Here is a 14,494-nt window from a genome sequence, read left to right as displayed (position 1 = left end):
AACTGTGATTCTCCATATTGTTAATCTTGGTAATAAGAAAGAGACAGATTATGCAAAATTACTAGGAAATAACAAATAAAATTTTGGAGCCAGAAAATACTTTAAATATAGCCCAAGCCCTTCTTTTGTTAACCTCAGTCAGGTCAAGAGTGATGAAGGACTAAAGAATATAAAAGGTCCCCGCTAAAGGAACTTATCAGGAGAGGAATAGTGAAAGGGGCAGTAGACCAATAGTGGGTAGAACAATGGTATTCTGATGCTACAAATGGCTGTAACCATCAGCAAAACACAATCTCAGCATCTCCTCTGAAAAATGAAGGGACTGTCTAGCTGAGATCGAAAATTCCTTGCAAATGTGCGACCAGAATTACCCTGAAATAGACGTGCTTCCCCAGCTCAAGTTATTACATTATGTGTAGCTATACAGTAATACAAAAGAATACAAATACAAAAATAAACGGGCATAAACCCTGAATTCTCTTCAGTTGTGGAAATCCCTCAATTAAATTAAAATGCAATGCATTTGCCAGATTGTTCCTTATGAGGAAAATTTTGTGACAAATGAAAAGAATTAAAACACACATTAAAGTGAAACAAGATCACCTTCAGAGGTCTGCTAACGGTCCTTACCTAAAAAGACAGTGTTCACGACTTGGGGGGGGGCGGAGTTGGGACGAAGTGAGAGAGTAGCATTAACAAACATACACTACCAAATGTAAAACAGCTATAGCTAGTTGGAAGCTGCTGCGTAGCACAGGGAGATCAGCTCGGGGCTTTGTGACCACCTAGAGGGGTGGGATAGGGAGCGTAGGAGGGAGGCTCAAGAGGGAGGGGATATGGGGATATATGTATACGTATAGCTGATTCACTCTGTTGTACAGCAGAAACTAACACAACACTGTAAAGCAATTATACTCCAATAAAGATGTTAACAACAAAAAAAATAGTGTTCAGACTCATTCTGAAATAACCGTCACATTTGTTCTGAAAGAACGAGGAGCATTTCCTAGAAATGTTTAGAAGTTTAAGGATCCTTTCCCCTTCCTCGGTACCACGCGTCCACTGGCGCGGTGACCAGACAGGCCCCCACCAGCTCAGGGGTGAGGGAGCACAGGACTCTCAGCACTTCCTTTCGGAGAGGACAGCCCCCTGCGTCACTCGCTACTCACTCAGGATGCTGGGCAGAAGTTTATCCCCGAGGAACTTAGCACAGTTGGCTCCCGCCCTACCAGCCCTGCGGTCCTGGCCCAATCCCGCCGGCACCGGGGCGCTGCCCCTGGTACCCAGCCCCCTCCAGAGCGAGGGTCGCAGCACCCAGACTCGCCCCAGCTGGGCCGCCCCGGGCCCGGAGGACGCGATCTCCTCCTCCCCCTCCCCTCGTGCCGGTCCCTCACGCCCACCGCGAGGCTCAGCGGGGCCAAGAAGGCCGGACGCCGAGCGCCGCTCAGCCGGGGCCCAGCCCGGCCCTCCCCGCCTCCAGGCCGCGACGCCCGGCCCCGAGGAGCCCACTGGACGGCAGCCGGGGGGCGGGGGCGGGGAGGCCCGGGGGCGGCGCCCGTCCCACACCCTTACCTGGCTTCTCGTGGTCGTAGCCTACTACGATGAAGTAGTCGGCCAGCCGGGCCATGGCCGCCGCCGCCGCGCCGGGGAAGCGGGTGCCCGTTGCCGCCTTCGCCGCCGCCGCCCACCCGCTCCGGGAGGGCTCAGCATTTTCCCTGCAGCAGCAGTAGCGGCAGCGGCGGCACTTCAGCCATGTTTGACAACCGAGGCGCGCTCTGCGCCTGCGCCGCGCTTAGCGTCCGCTCCTCCCCCGCCCCCACCCGCGCTGGCTGGTTGACCTGACCCCCCGGCGGAGAGCCCACCCCCACCCTCTTGGCGCCGCTAGGACAGCTGGTTTGGGGAGTGGGCTGCCGGGCGTATTGCCACCACACGCCGCCACCGCAGCTGCTTGGGGTGGTTCACTTTGAGGCCTGGCTGCTCCTCCGCGGCCCACCTCCCACTCCCCTATTTTTCCTAAAGCAGGGTGTCTTTCCTTCCGCCTTCTCCACTCTTTCTTTCTGGGTCTGGGAAGAAGAGACAGGGATGGCTGAGGGGTCCCCTGGAAAGTTTGCTGCTTCCCCTCCCCCTCCCCCTCCCAAGACGAGATTCTCCCGCCCTCGACTGGAAGCATGGAATTTGCACCGCCAGGGCTTTTGCTGCACGTTTCCTGTTTATGTTGTGCAGATGGGAATTTTAGGAACATGCCACCGAGTAGGCGGAGGAGGAAGAGGGTTTTGCTCAATCCTCAGAGGCGCCTCGTGCTTTAGTGCTGGGTGGGCTGGAGGGGGTTGGCCTGGGCTTCCCCCGGAGCGCCTGGGGAGGCTGGATTCCTCCGAAGAACGCGGCATCCCCGGGATCCTCCTGAACTGCCCGGAACAACAGAATCCGAGGGAGGAGGCTTGTCTCTCCCAAGGGAGCCCTTCTCGCCTAGGGTTTCGCCCCTTGCAGCGGTCCCAGGGCTCTTGCAGCAGGAGCGGGAACTTCCAACTTCCCTGTTCAAACAATGCAATTAAAATGAATTAGTGGATTTCATCATCCAATCTAGGAATTATCTAGATCGCTTTCTTTTTACTGCAGCTCTTATTGATCGTTCCGAATTTGGCAAGTGAGGCATCCATCCAGATGAGCTTGCTTTGTCCTCTGTTAGCATCTCCTGAAGTTTTAGTAGCAGGATGTATTACAAGTGGTAGACTGAAGTTGTGGGAATCTCCATGATTTGCAAATATGATTATCTTCCTGGTTGCTTGTCACTACTCATTATCAATTGATGATTTAACCCTTCATTTACATATAAGAGCTCTTAGCAAAGTGTCTTAAATGCTTAACGAGTATGTTTAATGAGTGAATGCATACAATTTCCCCCAACTACCAGCAGGAAGCTGCTCGAACTCTGAACTGTGAGTTCAGAGATTTGGTGTCTCAGCTACTGGAAGTTTACTCTCATTGATCATTTCCTCTTTCTGTGTGGTGCTTTTTTCACCCAGAGATTGGGAGGGTTGGGCTGCTCTAGAACTGAAACTGCCAGGAAGGAATACTGTAACTCAAGGAGTTCATTTGCAAATTGCACATGGTCAAACTGAATCAGCCTAGTTGCAGAGGTAGAGGGAAGATAACAGATTGATCTTGAAAACAATTAAACCTAAAATGCTTCAGTCACACCTCAAGTAAGAATCCTCTCTATAAATTCCCTGAAAGCTCATCATCCAACTTGATCACTTTTAGTAAAAGCCTAATTTAACTTCCTTGGGAACTAGCCCATTCCACTGTTTAACAACCCTATTGTTAGAAAGTTCTTCCTTGTTATGTCAGAGTTTTTCTGTAACTTCCCCCAGTTTTGCTCCATGGAAATACCCAGAAAAAATAAAATCTATCTTTGTATGATAGCCTTTCTGATTTTTAAGGCAGCTATCATGTTCCTTCCCCATTTCACTTTTTTTAAGGTGAAATGTACACATCATAAAATGAACCATTTTAAAGTGTACAATTCAGTGGTATTTAGTACATTCACAATGTTGTGCAACTACCCCGTCTATCTTGTTCCGAAATATTTTCATCACCCAAAAGAAAAGCCCACACCCGTAAAGCAGTCACTCCCATTTTCCCCTCCCCCAGCCTCTGACAACTACAAATTTGCTTTCTGTCTCTATGGATTTACCTAGTATGGATATTTGATATAAATACAATCATACAATATGTGACCTTTTGTGTCTGGGTTCTTTCATTTAGTATAATGTTTTCGAGGTTCATCCATGTTGTAGCATGTATCAGTACTTCATTCTTTTTCATCGCTGAATAATATTCCATTGTACGTATTATACCATATGAAGTCAAATTTATCTATTTTTTCTTTTGTTTCCTGTGCTTTGGTGTCATATTGCCTGGCTTCCATTGCAATCCATTGCCAAATCCAAGATCACTTCTTGGAAGGGAAGATTTACTCCTATGTTTTCCTCTAAGAGTTTCATAGTTTACTCTTGTTTTAGGCCATTGACCCATTTTGTGTTGAGTTTTATATATGACATGACATAGGATGTCACATTTTACTTTTAAAATGTGCTTTTATTTCATTCACAAGTGTTGGTTTAATTTTTTTTTTTTTAATCAAAGATTAGCTGTTTTCAAGCCTCGAATCAAGTGCTGTTTGCATTTAGACATGTTTCACCTGTTAGGTCATAGGTAGGCTGCCAGACCATTTGCAAATGGGTGTTTTGTAGCATAGGGATTTTGACATACCCCAGGTATATGTATATAAAGGCATCATGTATTTGAATACACATGTGAACATATTTAGCATACACTGGAACTGTGCTTTGTTTCTCAGCCAACAGCTGCCAGTCTGCTGAAACTGATAAGCCCTGACAAGGCAGCCTGATTACTGAGGTTGGCTGAAGGCCAGACCATCCCCTGAGATAACCACCATCACCTCTCACCAAAGAGTGAGGGGTAAAGCAAACTCAGATTGGTTTTACTGAAGGGTGGCATGGAGGGAGGAAGACTATGCAACACAGTGATGGTGTGTACATAGCAGATGCCTTTCCTTTATGCTTTAGAAGTCAAAAAGGAGCTGATTACTAGTCAGCAAGAATTATCAACCTACTGCTCCTACATTTGGCTGTCGTGGAGTAAGTGGTTGATCTGTACAGTCATTTCAAGTGCTTCCTGTGGTTAGCCACTACAGTTCAAAGAGGCAATATGAGAGTTCGACTTGACCAAACATCTGCAGGCAGGGCTGGGGCCTCTTCAAACAATCTCTACCAACAAGTAAAAAAGGAGACTAAGCAGCTGTGGTAGAAAATTCCCTGATCCATTGCCACATCTCCATCCACTCGGTTGCCCAAGTAAGAAACTGAATGATTGCTACCCTTGACACCTGCCTCTCTCTCAGCCCCACATTCCTCACTCAGTTCTATTGATCCTACTTCCCAAATATGTAAGCTTCTCTCCCCGCCTCACTGCCACCTCACTAGTCTGAGCCACTATCACCTTCCACCTTGACTATTGCAAGAGCTTCCTAACTGGTTTCCCTGCTTCAATGGTGATCCCAGACTTTCCCTGTAGGTAAAACTTCAGGACAGTAAGTGGATTATGAACCCTGTCTTCAAAGTAAATCTGTAGAGGAAACACACTGTTTCTACCTTGGGTGTCTGTTTAGGGTGCGGGAAGGAGGCTTCAGAGATGGCTAATAGAAATTGTCCTACAGATGCTTTCATATGTGTGATTATATGAATAATTGAATCCTGACAGTCACGTAAACTATCCCTGACATTAGCAGTGTAGATAGGTGCTGTGAGAGGTTGCAGACTGTTTTTACTTAGATTGCATGTCTATCTGGTGAGTGGGACTGGCTATGTTATGTGCAGAGGCCAAAGCAAAATGAAAATAAAGGGTCCTCTCTGTTCAAAAATTATTAAGAATTTCAAAACAGCAACAAGCAGAGCATTAAACAAAGTGTGGGGTCCTGTGTGACCGAACAGGGTGCACGTCCATGAAGCCAGCTCTGTTGGTGAAGTTTAGAGTGGAGTGTGTGTGTGTGTGTGTGTGTGTGTGGTGGATTAATTGAGATTATGGTGGGACTAGGCCCTCTCCAATCTCTCCAGGGCAGTGGTCCCCAACCCTTTTGGCACCAGGGACCGGCTTTGTGGAAGAGAATTTTTCCACGGACGAGGGTGGGGGGGATGGTTTGGGGATGAGTCAAGCGCATTATATTTATTGTGCACTTTATTTCTAGTATTATTATTATGCTGTAATATATAATGAAATAATTATACAACTCAAGATAATGCTGACAGGAGGTGGAGCTCAGGCAGTAAAGCAAGAGATGGGGAGTGGCGGTAAATACAGATGAAGATTCTGTGGCTTGCATGCTCACCTCCTGCTGTGTGGCCGGGTTCCTAACAGGCCACGGACAGGTACTGGTCCATGGCCCCGGGGGTTGGGGACCGCTGCTCCAGGGCACCACCACTGCACTGCTCCCCTTCTTGCTCCTCCCTAATCCAGTCATCACGTTCAATGGCCACAATGGATCTTTTAAATAAATGTGTATCAGATCATGTCTCTCCAGTCTTCAAACCTGTCAAGCTTCCCAAATCGCTATGAATAAAGTGCAAAATCTTCATCATATCTCAAAGGGTCCTATTTACTCTAACCTTGATGACCTCCTTAATCTCATTTCATGCTTCTCTTCTCCCTCACTCAATACATTTCAACCACACTGGCCTCCTTTTTTCTTCCCTAGTGTTCCAAGCTCTTTCTCATCTCTAAGCATTTGTCTATGCTTTTCCTTATATTTGGAACATTAGGTCCCCCTAATCTTGCTTTTCCTTCAGAACACTTACCACAGTTTGTAATCATGTATTTATTCCTATGAGGATTTGTTTATATTTGGCTACCCTACCATGCTGTAAGCTCATTGAGGGCAAGAATGATGCTTACATTGTTGATTATTTTTTTTTTCATTGTTGATTATTGTATGCCCAGCATTTAACACAGAGTTAGGCATATAATGCATACTTGGTAAATGTTTATTGAAGGAATGAATGAACATTCAACTCATGTAGGCCCATACATTAGAACTGCCTCATTCCTACAGTTCTAATCTGATAATACAGTATCCCCACCTGGAGGCAGGTAGCATGATGGTTGCTCTCGTTAACACCATTCTCATTGGCTAGGGATAACTCTAAATGATCGAATCATCTCTTTTTTTTTTTTCCCCTGTACGCGGGACTCTCACCGTTGCGGCCTCTCCTGTTGCGGAGCACAGGCTCTGGACGCGCAGGCCCAGCGGCCATGGCTCACGGGCCCACACGCTCCGCGGCATGTGGGATCCTCCCAGACCGGGGCACGAACCCGTGTCCCCTGCATCCGCAGGCAGACTCAACCACTGCGCCACCAGGGAAGCCCCGAATCATCTCTTTTATACTCCATTTATTAATGCCATTCATTGTGCCATCAGTAGTAAATTTCTCTTTAAGTCATTTCACCTCATTCTGTTATAGCTGTTAGTATAAGAAGCTTCTATATGTTAACCATCTTCTCTGTGTTCTCTTTCATCTGTCCTATAGCAACTTATATTCCCTAAGCTTCAGGGAGGTTTGTCTTCTTTATCACATTCAAGGACTGATTATTTCTGTCCATATGTTTTGTGCAAGAGCACAGAAATGAGGCAGCAAAAGCTTGACTTTTCTTTGTGCTGATGCTCTGGAAAATTCTATGCCCTAGAAAGAGAGAGGTTAACTGCCCTCCCTGCCTCTACCACTCCAAGACAGAAATTAATGCTATAGAAACAGTGCTTTTTACTCTGTGCCAGCATTCTTTACTTGGTCAATCTCCTGAAATCGTATGCTTATTTTATACTTAAATTGGTTTATGTACATGTGCATTTCTCTGGAAAGGATCTATATCTTATTAGTTTAGAGAAGTCAGAGATTCAAAAAAAAAAAAAAGTGCCCTGAGCTTTGTATCCTGCTTTACTTTTTCCTGTGACTAAATCTGAGTAGCTGATTGGCTCCTTTCTCTAAACCACTTGGTGTTATGACTCCCGGATGCTTCTTGAAACTTGTTTTCAAATGGACTTGGTAAACAAGCCCTCAGCTTAGCCGAGGCATTTTGAACTATATGAACAATAAATGCATTGTAAAATTTCCTGTTTGAAAAAAGAGGCATCAGAGATAATTATGCAATGCACTTAGCTATTCAAGTTTAGTTATTCTTTTTAATATTATTTATTGTTTCTCATTTCTTTTCTTCATGACCTGAGTGTGGTCACACTGGCTTTAGGGATTGTGTCCACAGTGTTAACTGAGAAACCACCACCAAATTTTTTTAAAACTCCTTACATTACTAAGAATAAGGCTTGGATTTAGGGCCTAAAAATAATTCAGTTGGAATGTGAAGAAGTTGAGACACCATTATACAACAAGGCTTCAGCATATTTGTATGTCTGTATATATGATGTCAGAATACGCACAATTATTACAGTGCTTTGGGGGGTTATTTTTTGAAAATTCTTGGGCACAAAAGAAGTGGATCTTCATCAACCAAAATTTCTTTTCTTCTGCTTCTTTCACTTGTCTTGCCAGTGAGATTTTAAAGATGTTTCTTCCTTCACTTCCTTCCTTCCTTCCTTCCTTGTACTCTGTGTGAATCTACAATCGCTGCAACTTGAATGGATGAAACTCCACGTTTACAAATCGCCAGAAGCAGACGTCCTTAAGTTGTTTCCTTCTATGTCCGACGTTTAACCGTGAATGCATTCTAGTGATTTTTCCCCCTTTTGTTAAAGTAAACGAACCTCAGGTTCCAAGGGAAAAAAATAGATGCCAACATTTGGAAAACTTTATATCTTTTTTTCGACTTATACTCCATGACACTTTGGGGAACCTTCCGGCCCTTGTCGCCGACCCAAGCAAACACACACACACACACACACACACACACACACACACACACATACACACACACACAGGCTTTCGAAGATACGGGTGCTCTAGCAAAACCCTGAGCTGCCAACACAGGGCTTAAAGAATTGACGGAGTTTTCAAGCGTCAGACCTCTACGTGCCAGAGCTATAAGGCACACCTGGGCTGATATCATTGTGCCAAGGCTCTCAGGTGGGAATCCCCGGCACTGCCGCTATGCTGCTGGCGTAGGCACTGGAGCCCGGCGGAGTCTCCACTTCTGGCTTGGGTTTGCTTTTTGAAGCCTCCAGCAGCTCAAAGCGAAGTCTGCACCAAGAGCTCCGTCCCCGGTCCCTTCCCCCATCCCCTCCACCCTCCCTTTCTCCTGGAACCAGGGCTCTCCTAAAGGCCACAGCCGGGAGGCCACGAGGTACAGCTGAAGAGTCCTCTGCAGACCAAACCCCCCAGGGCTGGTGGGAACTGGAAGGAACGAGTCCAGACCACGGGACCTTCCCTGGCTGTGGGCCGGCGCCCAGCTGTCCTTGACCTCCCCGGCAGCCAGAGGCGCAAGCCGGGGAAATGAAAGTAAAAACCTGTCTTGGCGCGGACCCAGCTGGAAGCTGGCGACGAGTAGGTCGCATCCTCAGACAAGACTGACAAGACAGCCGGTCCTGGACAGGGTCGCTGCGAAGAGCGTGACTCGTAGGGGACGAACTGAAAGGAAGCATTGAGAAATGGGAGACGAGCGAGCAAAACAGAATAGTTAGGCTGGGGAGGCTCCTGGAAACAGAGCAGGCACTCAGTAATACCTGCTGTCTGCGGTGCGGGCAGACTAGCCGCCAGATCCGGTCTACTGCGGCAACTGCCCTGAAGCCAGACAGGCGGCCCGAACCCAGCCAGTGCGCTGCGCTGCACTCCTCCGACCCTCGGCGTTCCCAGCCCAACCCCGAGCCCGAGCCAGGAATCTGTCCCCCACCCTCAGCTGGAACTCGGGTCCGCTCAGGTGACTCCCTCGGAGAAGAGTCCTCAGAATAAATAACTTCGGCGCGGCCATTCCTTCCCAGGTGCAATGTCCACCGGTCAGTCCTGGGAGTGAAAAGGCGGCTGAGCCAGCAGTGCGCGGCCCAGGGCAGGCAAGGTCCTGTGCACTGGGTCTCAGAACCAGTGTGGCAGAGCAGGTAGGAAGCTTAGAGATCCGCTGGGAGCAAGTTTTAAATGGGGAAACCAGAGGGTGGGGTGTGTAACTTGCCCAGGTTCACAAAGAGAATTGCCGTAGGGTGAGAGAAGAAGCTGCACCACAGAGTTCCAATGGTCCCGCGCGCCCTCCGCCTCTCAGTCTAGGCCCTCGGCTTCAGGACCTGCATCCAGGGAAGTGGGTGATAGGATACCAGAGGCCCTCCTGCAAGAAGTAGGGAGCCCCGCGGGGTTAAGTTCCCTCCCTAGTTTGGCCTCCCGAAGTTAAGTAAGAAAGTGAAGTCAAGAAGCAGTGATGGAAGAGCATAAACGGTGACAAACGTGCTTGGGGGTGATTCATCATGAAAAGGCATAAATCCTTGGGCGGGGGCTAGGACTCTCCTCTCTCCCTTGACAAGATGATGGTACTAGCCTAGAAAAATCCACGCGGCGCCCCAGTCCAGTCGGCCGTGCATGTTTGCGGGGCCGAGCTGGGACACTACTGTTTACCACCTTTGGTGTGACTTTGGGCAAATGCTTACCCCTCTGAACTTTAGTTTTCTCATTTCACCAGGTAGAAAGTTGATGTTACCTTCCTTGTCTAACTCAAGGTAGGTGTGAAGATCAAAGGAGATCAGAATGTGGCCATGCTTTGTAAAGGGATTAACATAAGTGAAGCATTAGTGTGCTTCCCTGGCAGTATCCTCACGTTTACAAGGGGTGAATGAAGGCTCCAAGGGCAGCCAGGCAAACTCTCAGGTTGTAACCTTATAAGGCATACTTGGATTAAAAGGGAAAAAAAATGAAACTGTATTCTTCGTCCTAATTTTGGTTATTCCTTTATTTCCAAATAGGCATGCAAATTCTGAAACTTCAGGTAAGTCCCCCCTTCTAAATCCCAATTCTCACATCAGCCTTTCCGAGCCTTGCCCCTATTGCGAAATCTTACTAGCCCATCCTCAGAACCCCGGAGTCTCGGCTAGCCCCCCTTCTCTCAGCTGTGCTCTGTGCTCTGCCCCTGAGGCTGCGCTGAAGTCTGGGGTCGCGGCCAGGTCAGGCGCCGAGCCGGCACGGGGCGCGGTCCACTCGAGGCCACAGCTCCAGAGGTCTGGAGTTCGGGTCATCCGCGTGATACCCCGCGCTGGCTCTCGCAGTTGTGTGCCAGAAGACGTTATACTCTGGGCTGCATAAGTCCTAGGTAAGGACCCCCAAGAGGTTGTACCGGCTCTGCTTCGTCCGGGCTTAAGGTCTGAACTCTGTGCCCAGTGAGTCAGGGCTGAGGCAGTTCCTGCACCAATCTCCTGGAGCTCATCTCTGAGCCCTCTAGGCATGAGGGACCCCCCACCTCACCTCCAAACCCCACACCCGCAGGCAAGCAATGCGCGCTCCCGATTGCAGAGCGCGCGCCCAAGGGAGGAAAGGGAGGGCGCGAGGGCAGCCTAGGCCCCGCCCCCTGAGCTCTTATAAAGCGGAGGAACGAGAGCCGGCCACTCAGTGGTTTCTTGGTGACATTAGGCGGAACGGGTCGAACCTTACCATCTCTGGTTTCTCACCGCAGCTTGGACGTCTGGGTTTTGCCACTGCCAGAGCGACGTCTCAGACTTAATCCTCCAAAGATCTCGGCAGATCACCCCCTCAAGCAGGTAAGCACCGCGGGCCGGGCGGGTTAAAGGTGGGGAGGCTTGCCCAGGCCGGAGACTAGGAGCGCTGGGTGAGGGGTACAATCCACTTTGGAGGGTCCTCTGCTGGGTGCGTCCCACATCCCGGGCCCAGCTCGTGGACACAGCTGGAACTCCAGAGACCCAGTCCCCTCTGCTCCGTCAGCCAATCCGAGAAATTGAGCGGGGAACCTCTGGGAGCCTGGCGTGGGTCAGTGGCCTCCCCTGCGGGGCCTGTCACCCCCCTGGCGGGTGCAAATGCCGCTGGCGCCTCTCTGCGCCCCGGGGAGATAAGCGTCTGAGTCCGGCAGAGCGCGGGTTGAGCTTGCCCACTCCGGGGCCCCCCGCCCGCCTCCGTGCCCCGCCCGGCGGTGCGGCACACCCGGGCGCTCACGCTCGGCTCCTCTTTCTCCTTCCCCAGGGTCTACGCATCGACGCTGGGATGAAGCTGGTTCCCGTCGCCCTCATGTATCTGGGCTCGCTCGCCTTCCTAGGCGCGGACACCGCACGGCTCGACGTGGCGGCAGAGTTCCGAAAGAAGTGAGTCGCAGGCAGCGCCTGCCCCAGTTCTGGTACCTGCAAGACAAGGGAAACTAACCATTGGTCCCCGAGGGGTTAGAAGTGAACAGGAGCAGGGATGGGCCAAGACCTCGTCTGGACGATTGCGAATCGAGTCTATTTGTGTTGTTTAGATGGAATAAGTGGGCTCTAAGTCGCGGAAAAAGAGAACTTCGCGAGTCCAGCAGCTACCCCACCGGGCTCGCCGATGTGAAGGCAGGGCCTGCCCAGACTCTCGTTCGGCCGCAGGATGTGAAGGGCGCCTCTCGCAGCCCCCAGGCAAGGTAACTATGCGGGGCGCCGTCGCGGGGTGGGCAAGGGGAGCTCTCCTCCGTTGCCCTGGCCCTGGGGATCATCGGGGCTGTATGGCAGTTCAGATGGAGGTAGCAGTTAGCAGCTCCCTCTGGTCTTAGAATGGCTCCGTTCCCGCTGGGTGGGGCCAAAGACCTGCTTGATGGGGGTCTCATGTGGCCTTCCTTCCCTTCTCCAGCAGTCCGGACGCCGCCCGCATCCGAGTCAAGCGCTACCGCCAGAGTATGAACAACTTCCAGAGCCTGCGGAGCTTTGGCTGTCGCTTCGGGACGTGCACGGTGCAGAAACTGGCGCACCAGATCTACCAGTTCACGGACAAGGACAAGGACGGCGTCGCCCCCAGGAGCAAGATCAGCCCCCAGGGCTACGGCCGCCGGCGCCGACGCTCCCTCCCCGAGGCCGGCCTGGGACGGACTCTGTCTTCCCAGGAGCCACAGGCGCGCGGGGCCCCGGCCTCCCGGGCTCATCAAGTGTTCGCCACCCTTCTTAGGATTTAGGCGCCTGTGGCAGCAGCGAACAGTCGCACATGAATCCCGCCGGCGCCTCCCGGGACGGAGGACTTCCCCTAGCCGAGCCTCTCAGCCTATGGGACCCGGGCTGAGACAGCCCTGAGAGACCGAGAGTCCGGGAGGTACCGTCCGGCGGCGAGCCCTGGCTTTGCAGGACCCCGTCCACCTCGGAGGCAGTGTTCTCTTCACCCTAATTCGGCCCGGGTGCCCCGGGCGGGGAGGGTGGTGCAGAGGAATCCAAAGGAGTGTCCTCTGCCAGGCTCATGGAGAGGAGAAACTGCGAAATAAATGCTGAGACCCCCAGGGGCAAGGGTCTGAGCCACTGCCGTGCCCGCCCACAAACTGATTTCTGATGGGGTGTCACCCCACTGGGGCGCAAGCCTCACTATTACTTGAACTTTCCAAAACCTAGAGAGGAAAAGTGCAATGTGTGTTGTATATACAGAGGTAATTATCAATATTTAAGTTTGTTGTGTCAAGATTTTTTTTTGTAACTTCAAATATAGAGATATTTTTGTACGTTATATATTGTATTAAGGGCATTTTAAAGCAATTATATTGTTCCCCTCCCCTCTATTTTAATACGTGAATGTCTCAGAGAGGTGTAACGTTGTGTGCTGCGTGGAATGTGAGCGTGTATGCGTGAAAGAGAGACTGGTTGCCTCTTGTGGAAGAAGAAAACACCATGTCTGTATAATCTATTTACATAAAATGGGTGATATGCGAAGTAGCAAACCAATAAACTGTCTCAATGCTGATTCATTCTCGGGTCACGAGTCTTGGGAGGGAGGGTGTCCCCAGTCTTGGTCCGCTCGGGAGCCCTGGGGTCCGGGAGCCTTGGGGTCCAGCCGCCTGGCGTAGGAAGGTAGGACGGCTGCGCTGGCGCGTGCTGGCTGCTCTCCGCGCTGGCTGAGCTGTCGGAGTAACGCTCTCTGGTGGGACGTGCAGAGAGCGTGTCTCGCGTGCGGGTCCGGGCTTCCAGGAGATGCTCCAGGTCACAGCCTCGTGTGGCGGCCGGGCCGGTTGGGGTAGGGTGAACCCTTAGTGGGGAGGCGAGCATGGACTCTCCCGATTACGCAACAGAGTCCCAGATTTTATGGAGTTGCTCACGGAACCCTGCGCAATAAGCGCACCTCGGAGAGTTGGGGTGGTCTCCGAGGTCTTCCAGCTGAGGAGTGTCCCCCTGCTGCAGCGGGGCTAAAGTTAGAAGCGACTCCAGCAAAATGTGCGAGCTCCTCCGGGAAATCCGCAGCCGGGCCAGTGACCCCAGTCCTCTCCCGGCCCAGTGCCCCAGAGAGTGTGCTGGCTCATAAGCGATACTGCGGCGCCCCCAGCCGGCCGCCTCCGACGCGCCAGAGAGCCTTCAGGCAGTACGTGCGGTTTAATAAGTCCTCCTACGTGGGAGTCAGCACACAGCCTTAATGAAAGAGGAAAGAAAAAAACAGTTTGCAGATGCCAACCAGGGCCGGCCCCCCCTAGACCTGCACGGCGGCTCCCTGTTCTGGGACCGTGACTCAGCGCCCACACGGGGCGCAGCGTGCAGCTGCTGACGGGAGGCGGGCTGGACGGACGTGCCGCCGGAACCGTGCGCCTGCGACGGCCTGAGACCTTCATTGTTCCGCCTCCCCTTGCCGCTCTCCTCTTCCTTCCTCCTTCCCAAGACGTTTTCATTTTTTTCTCCACTTCTCTCCAGTCTTCCTTTCTCTCCCTTCTTTCTTCCTTCCTCCCCTTTGCTTAAATTTATACCTTATCATCTTAGACCATTGACCCCCAGTTCTGGTGATAGAAGCCAGACACTAAGCCCCAGTGAGTGACTAGAAGGGCAGGGGACGTGGAAACAGTTAGG

At 51.0% G+C, this 14,494-nt stretch overlaps 2 protein-coding genes across 4 annotated transcripts in view; one reads left to right on the top strand and one right to left on the bottom strand.

Annotated features, from left to right (window-relative positions):
- Positions 1-1,764, bottom strand: part of SBF2 (SET binding factor 2) — a 459,339-nt gene extending 457,575 nt beyond the window's left edge. For all 3 annotated transcript variants that reach the window (XM_067749929.1, XM_067749930.1, XM_067749931.1), the window contains exon 1: positions 1,573-1,764. In XM_067749929.1, coding sequence (XP_067606030.1) covers positions 1,573-1,627 — 55 coding nt within the window. In that variant the 5' untranslated portion in view covers positions 1,628-1,764. The remainder of the gene's footprint in view (positions 1-1,572) is intronic.
- A 9,325-nt stretch (positions 1,765-11,089) lies between these two features.
- Positions 11,090-13,406, top strand: ADM (adrenomedullin). Its single transcript, XM_067749928.1, has 4 exons — positions 11,090-11,254; positions 11,691-11,809; positions 11,962-12,111; positions 12,318-13,406. Exons 2-4 carry the CDS (start codon positions 11,712-11,714, stop codon positions 12,634-12,636), a joined length of 567 nt encoding a protein of 188 aa, XP_067606029.1. The 5' UTR covers positions 11,090-11,254; positions 11,691-11,711; the 3' UTR covers positions 12,637-13,406.
- Positions 13,407-14,494: the final 1,088 nt, after the last annotated feature.

This window comes from Pseudorca crassidens, chromosome 9 (genome assembly GCF_039906515.1).
Source record: "Pseudorca crassidens isolate mPseCra1 chromosome 9, mPseCra1.hap1, whole genome shotgun sequence".
Lineage (NCBI taxonomy): Eukaryota > Metazoa > Chordata > Mammalia > Artiodactyla > Delphinidae > Pseudorca > Pseudorca crassidens.
This window is presented reverse-complemented; position numbering and strand designations above follow the sequence as displayed.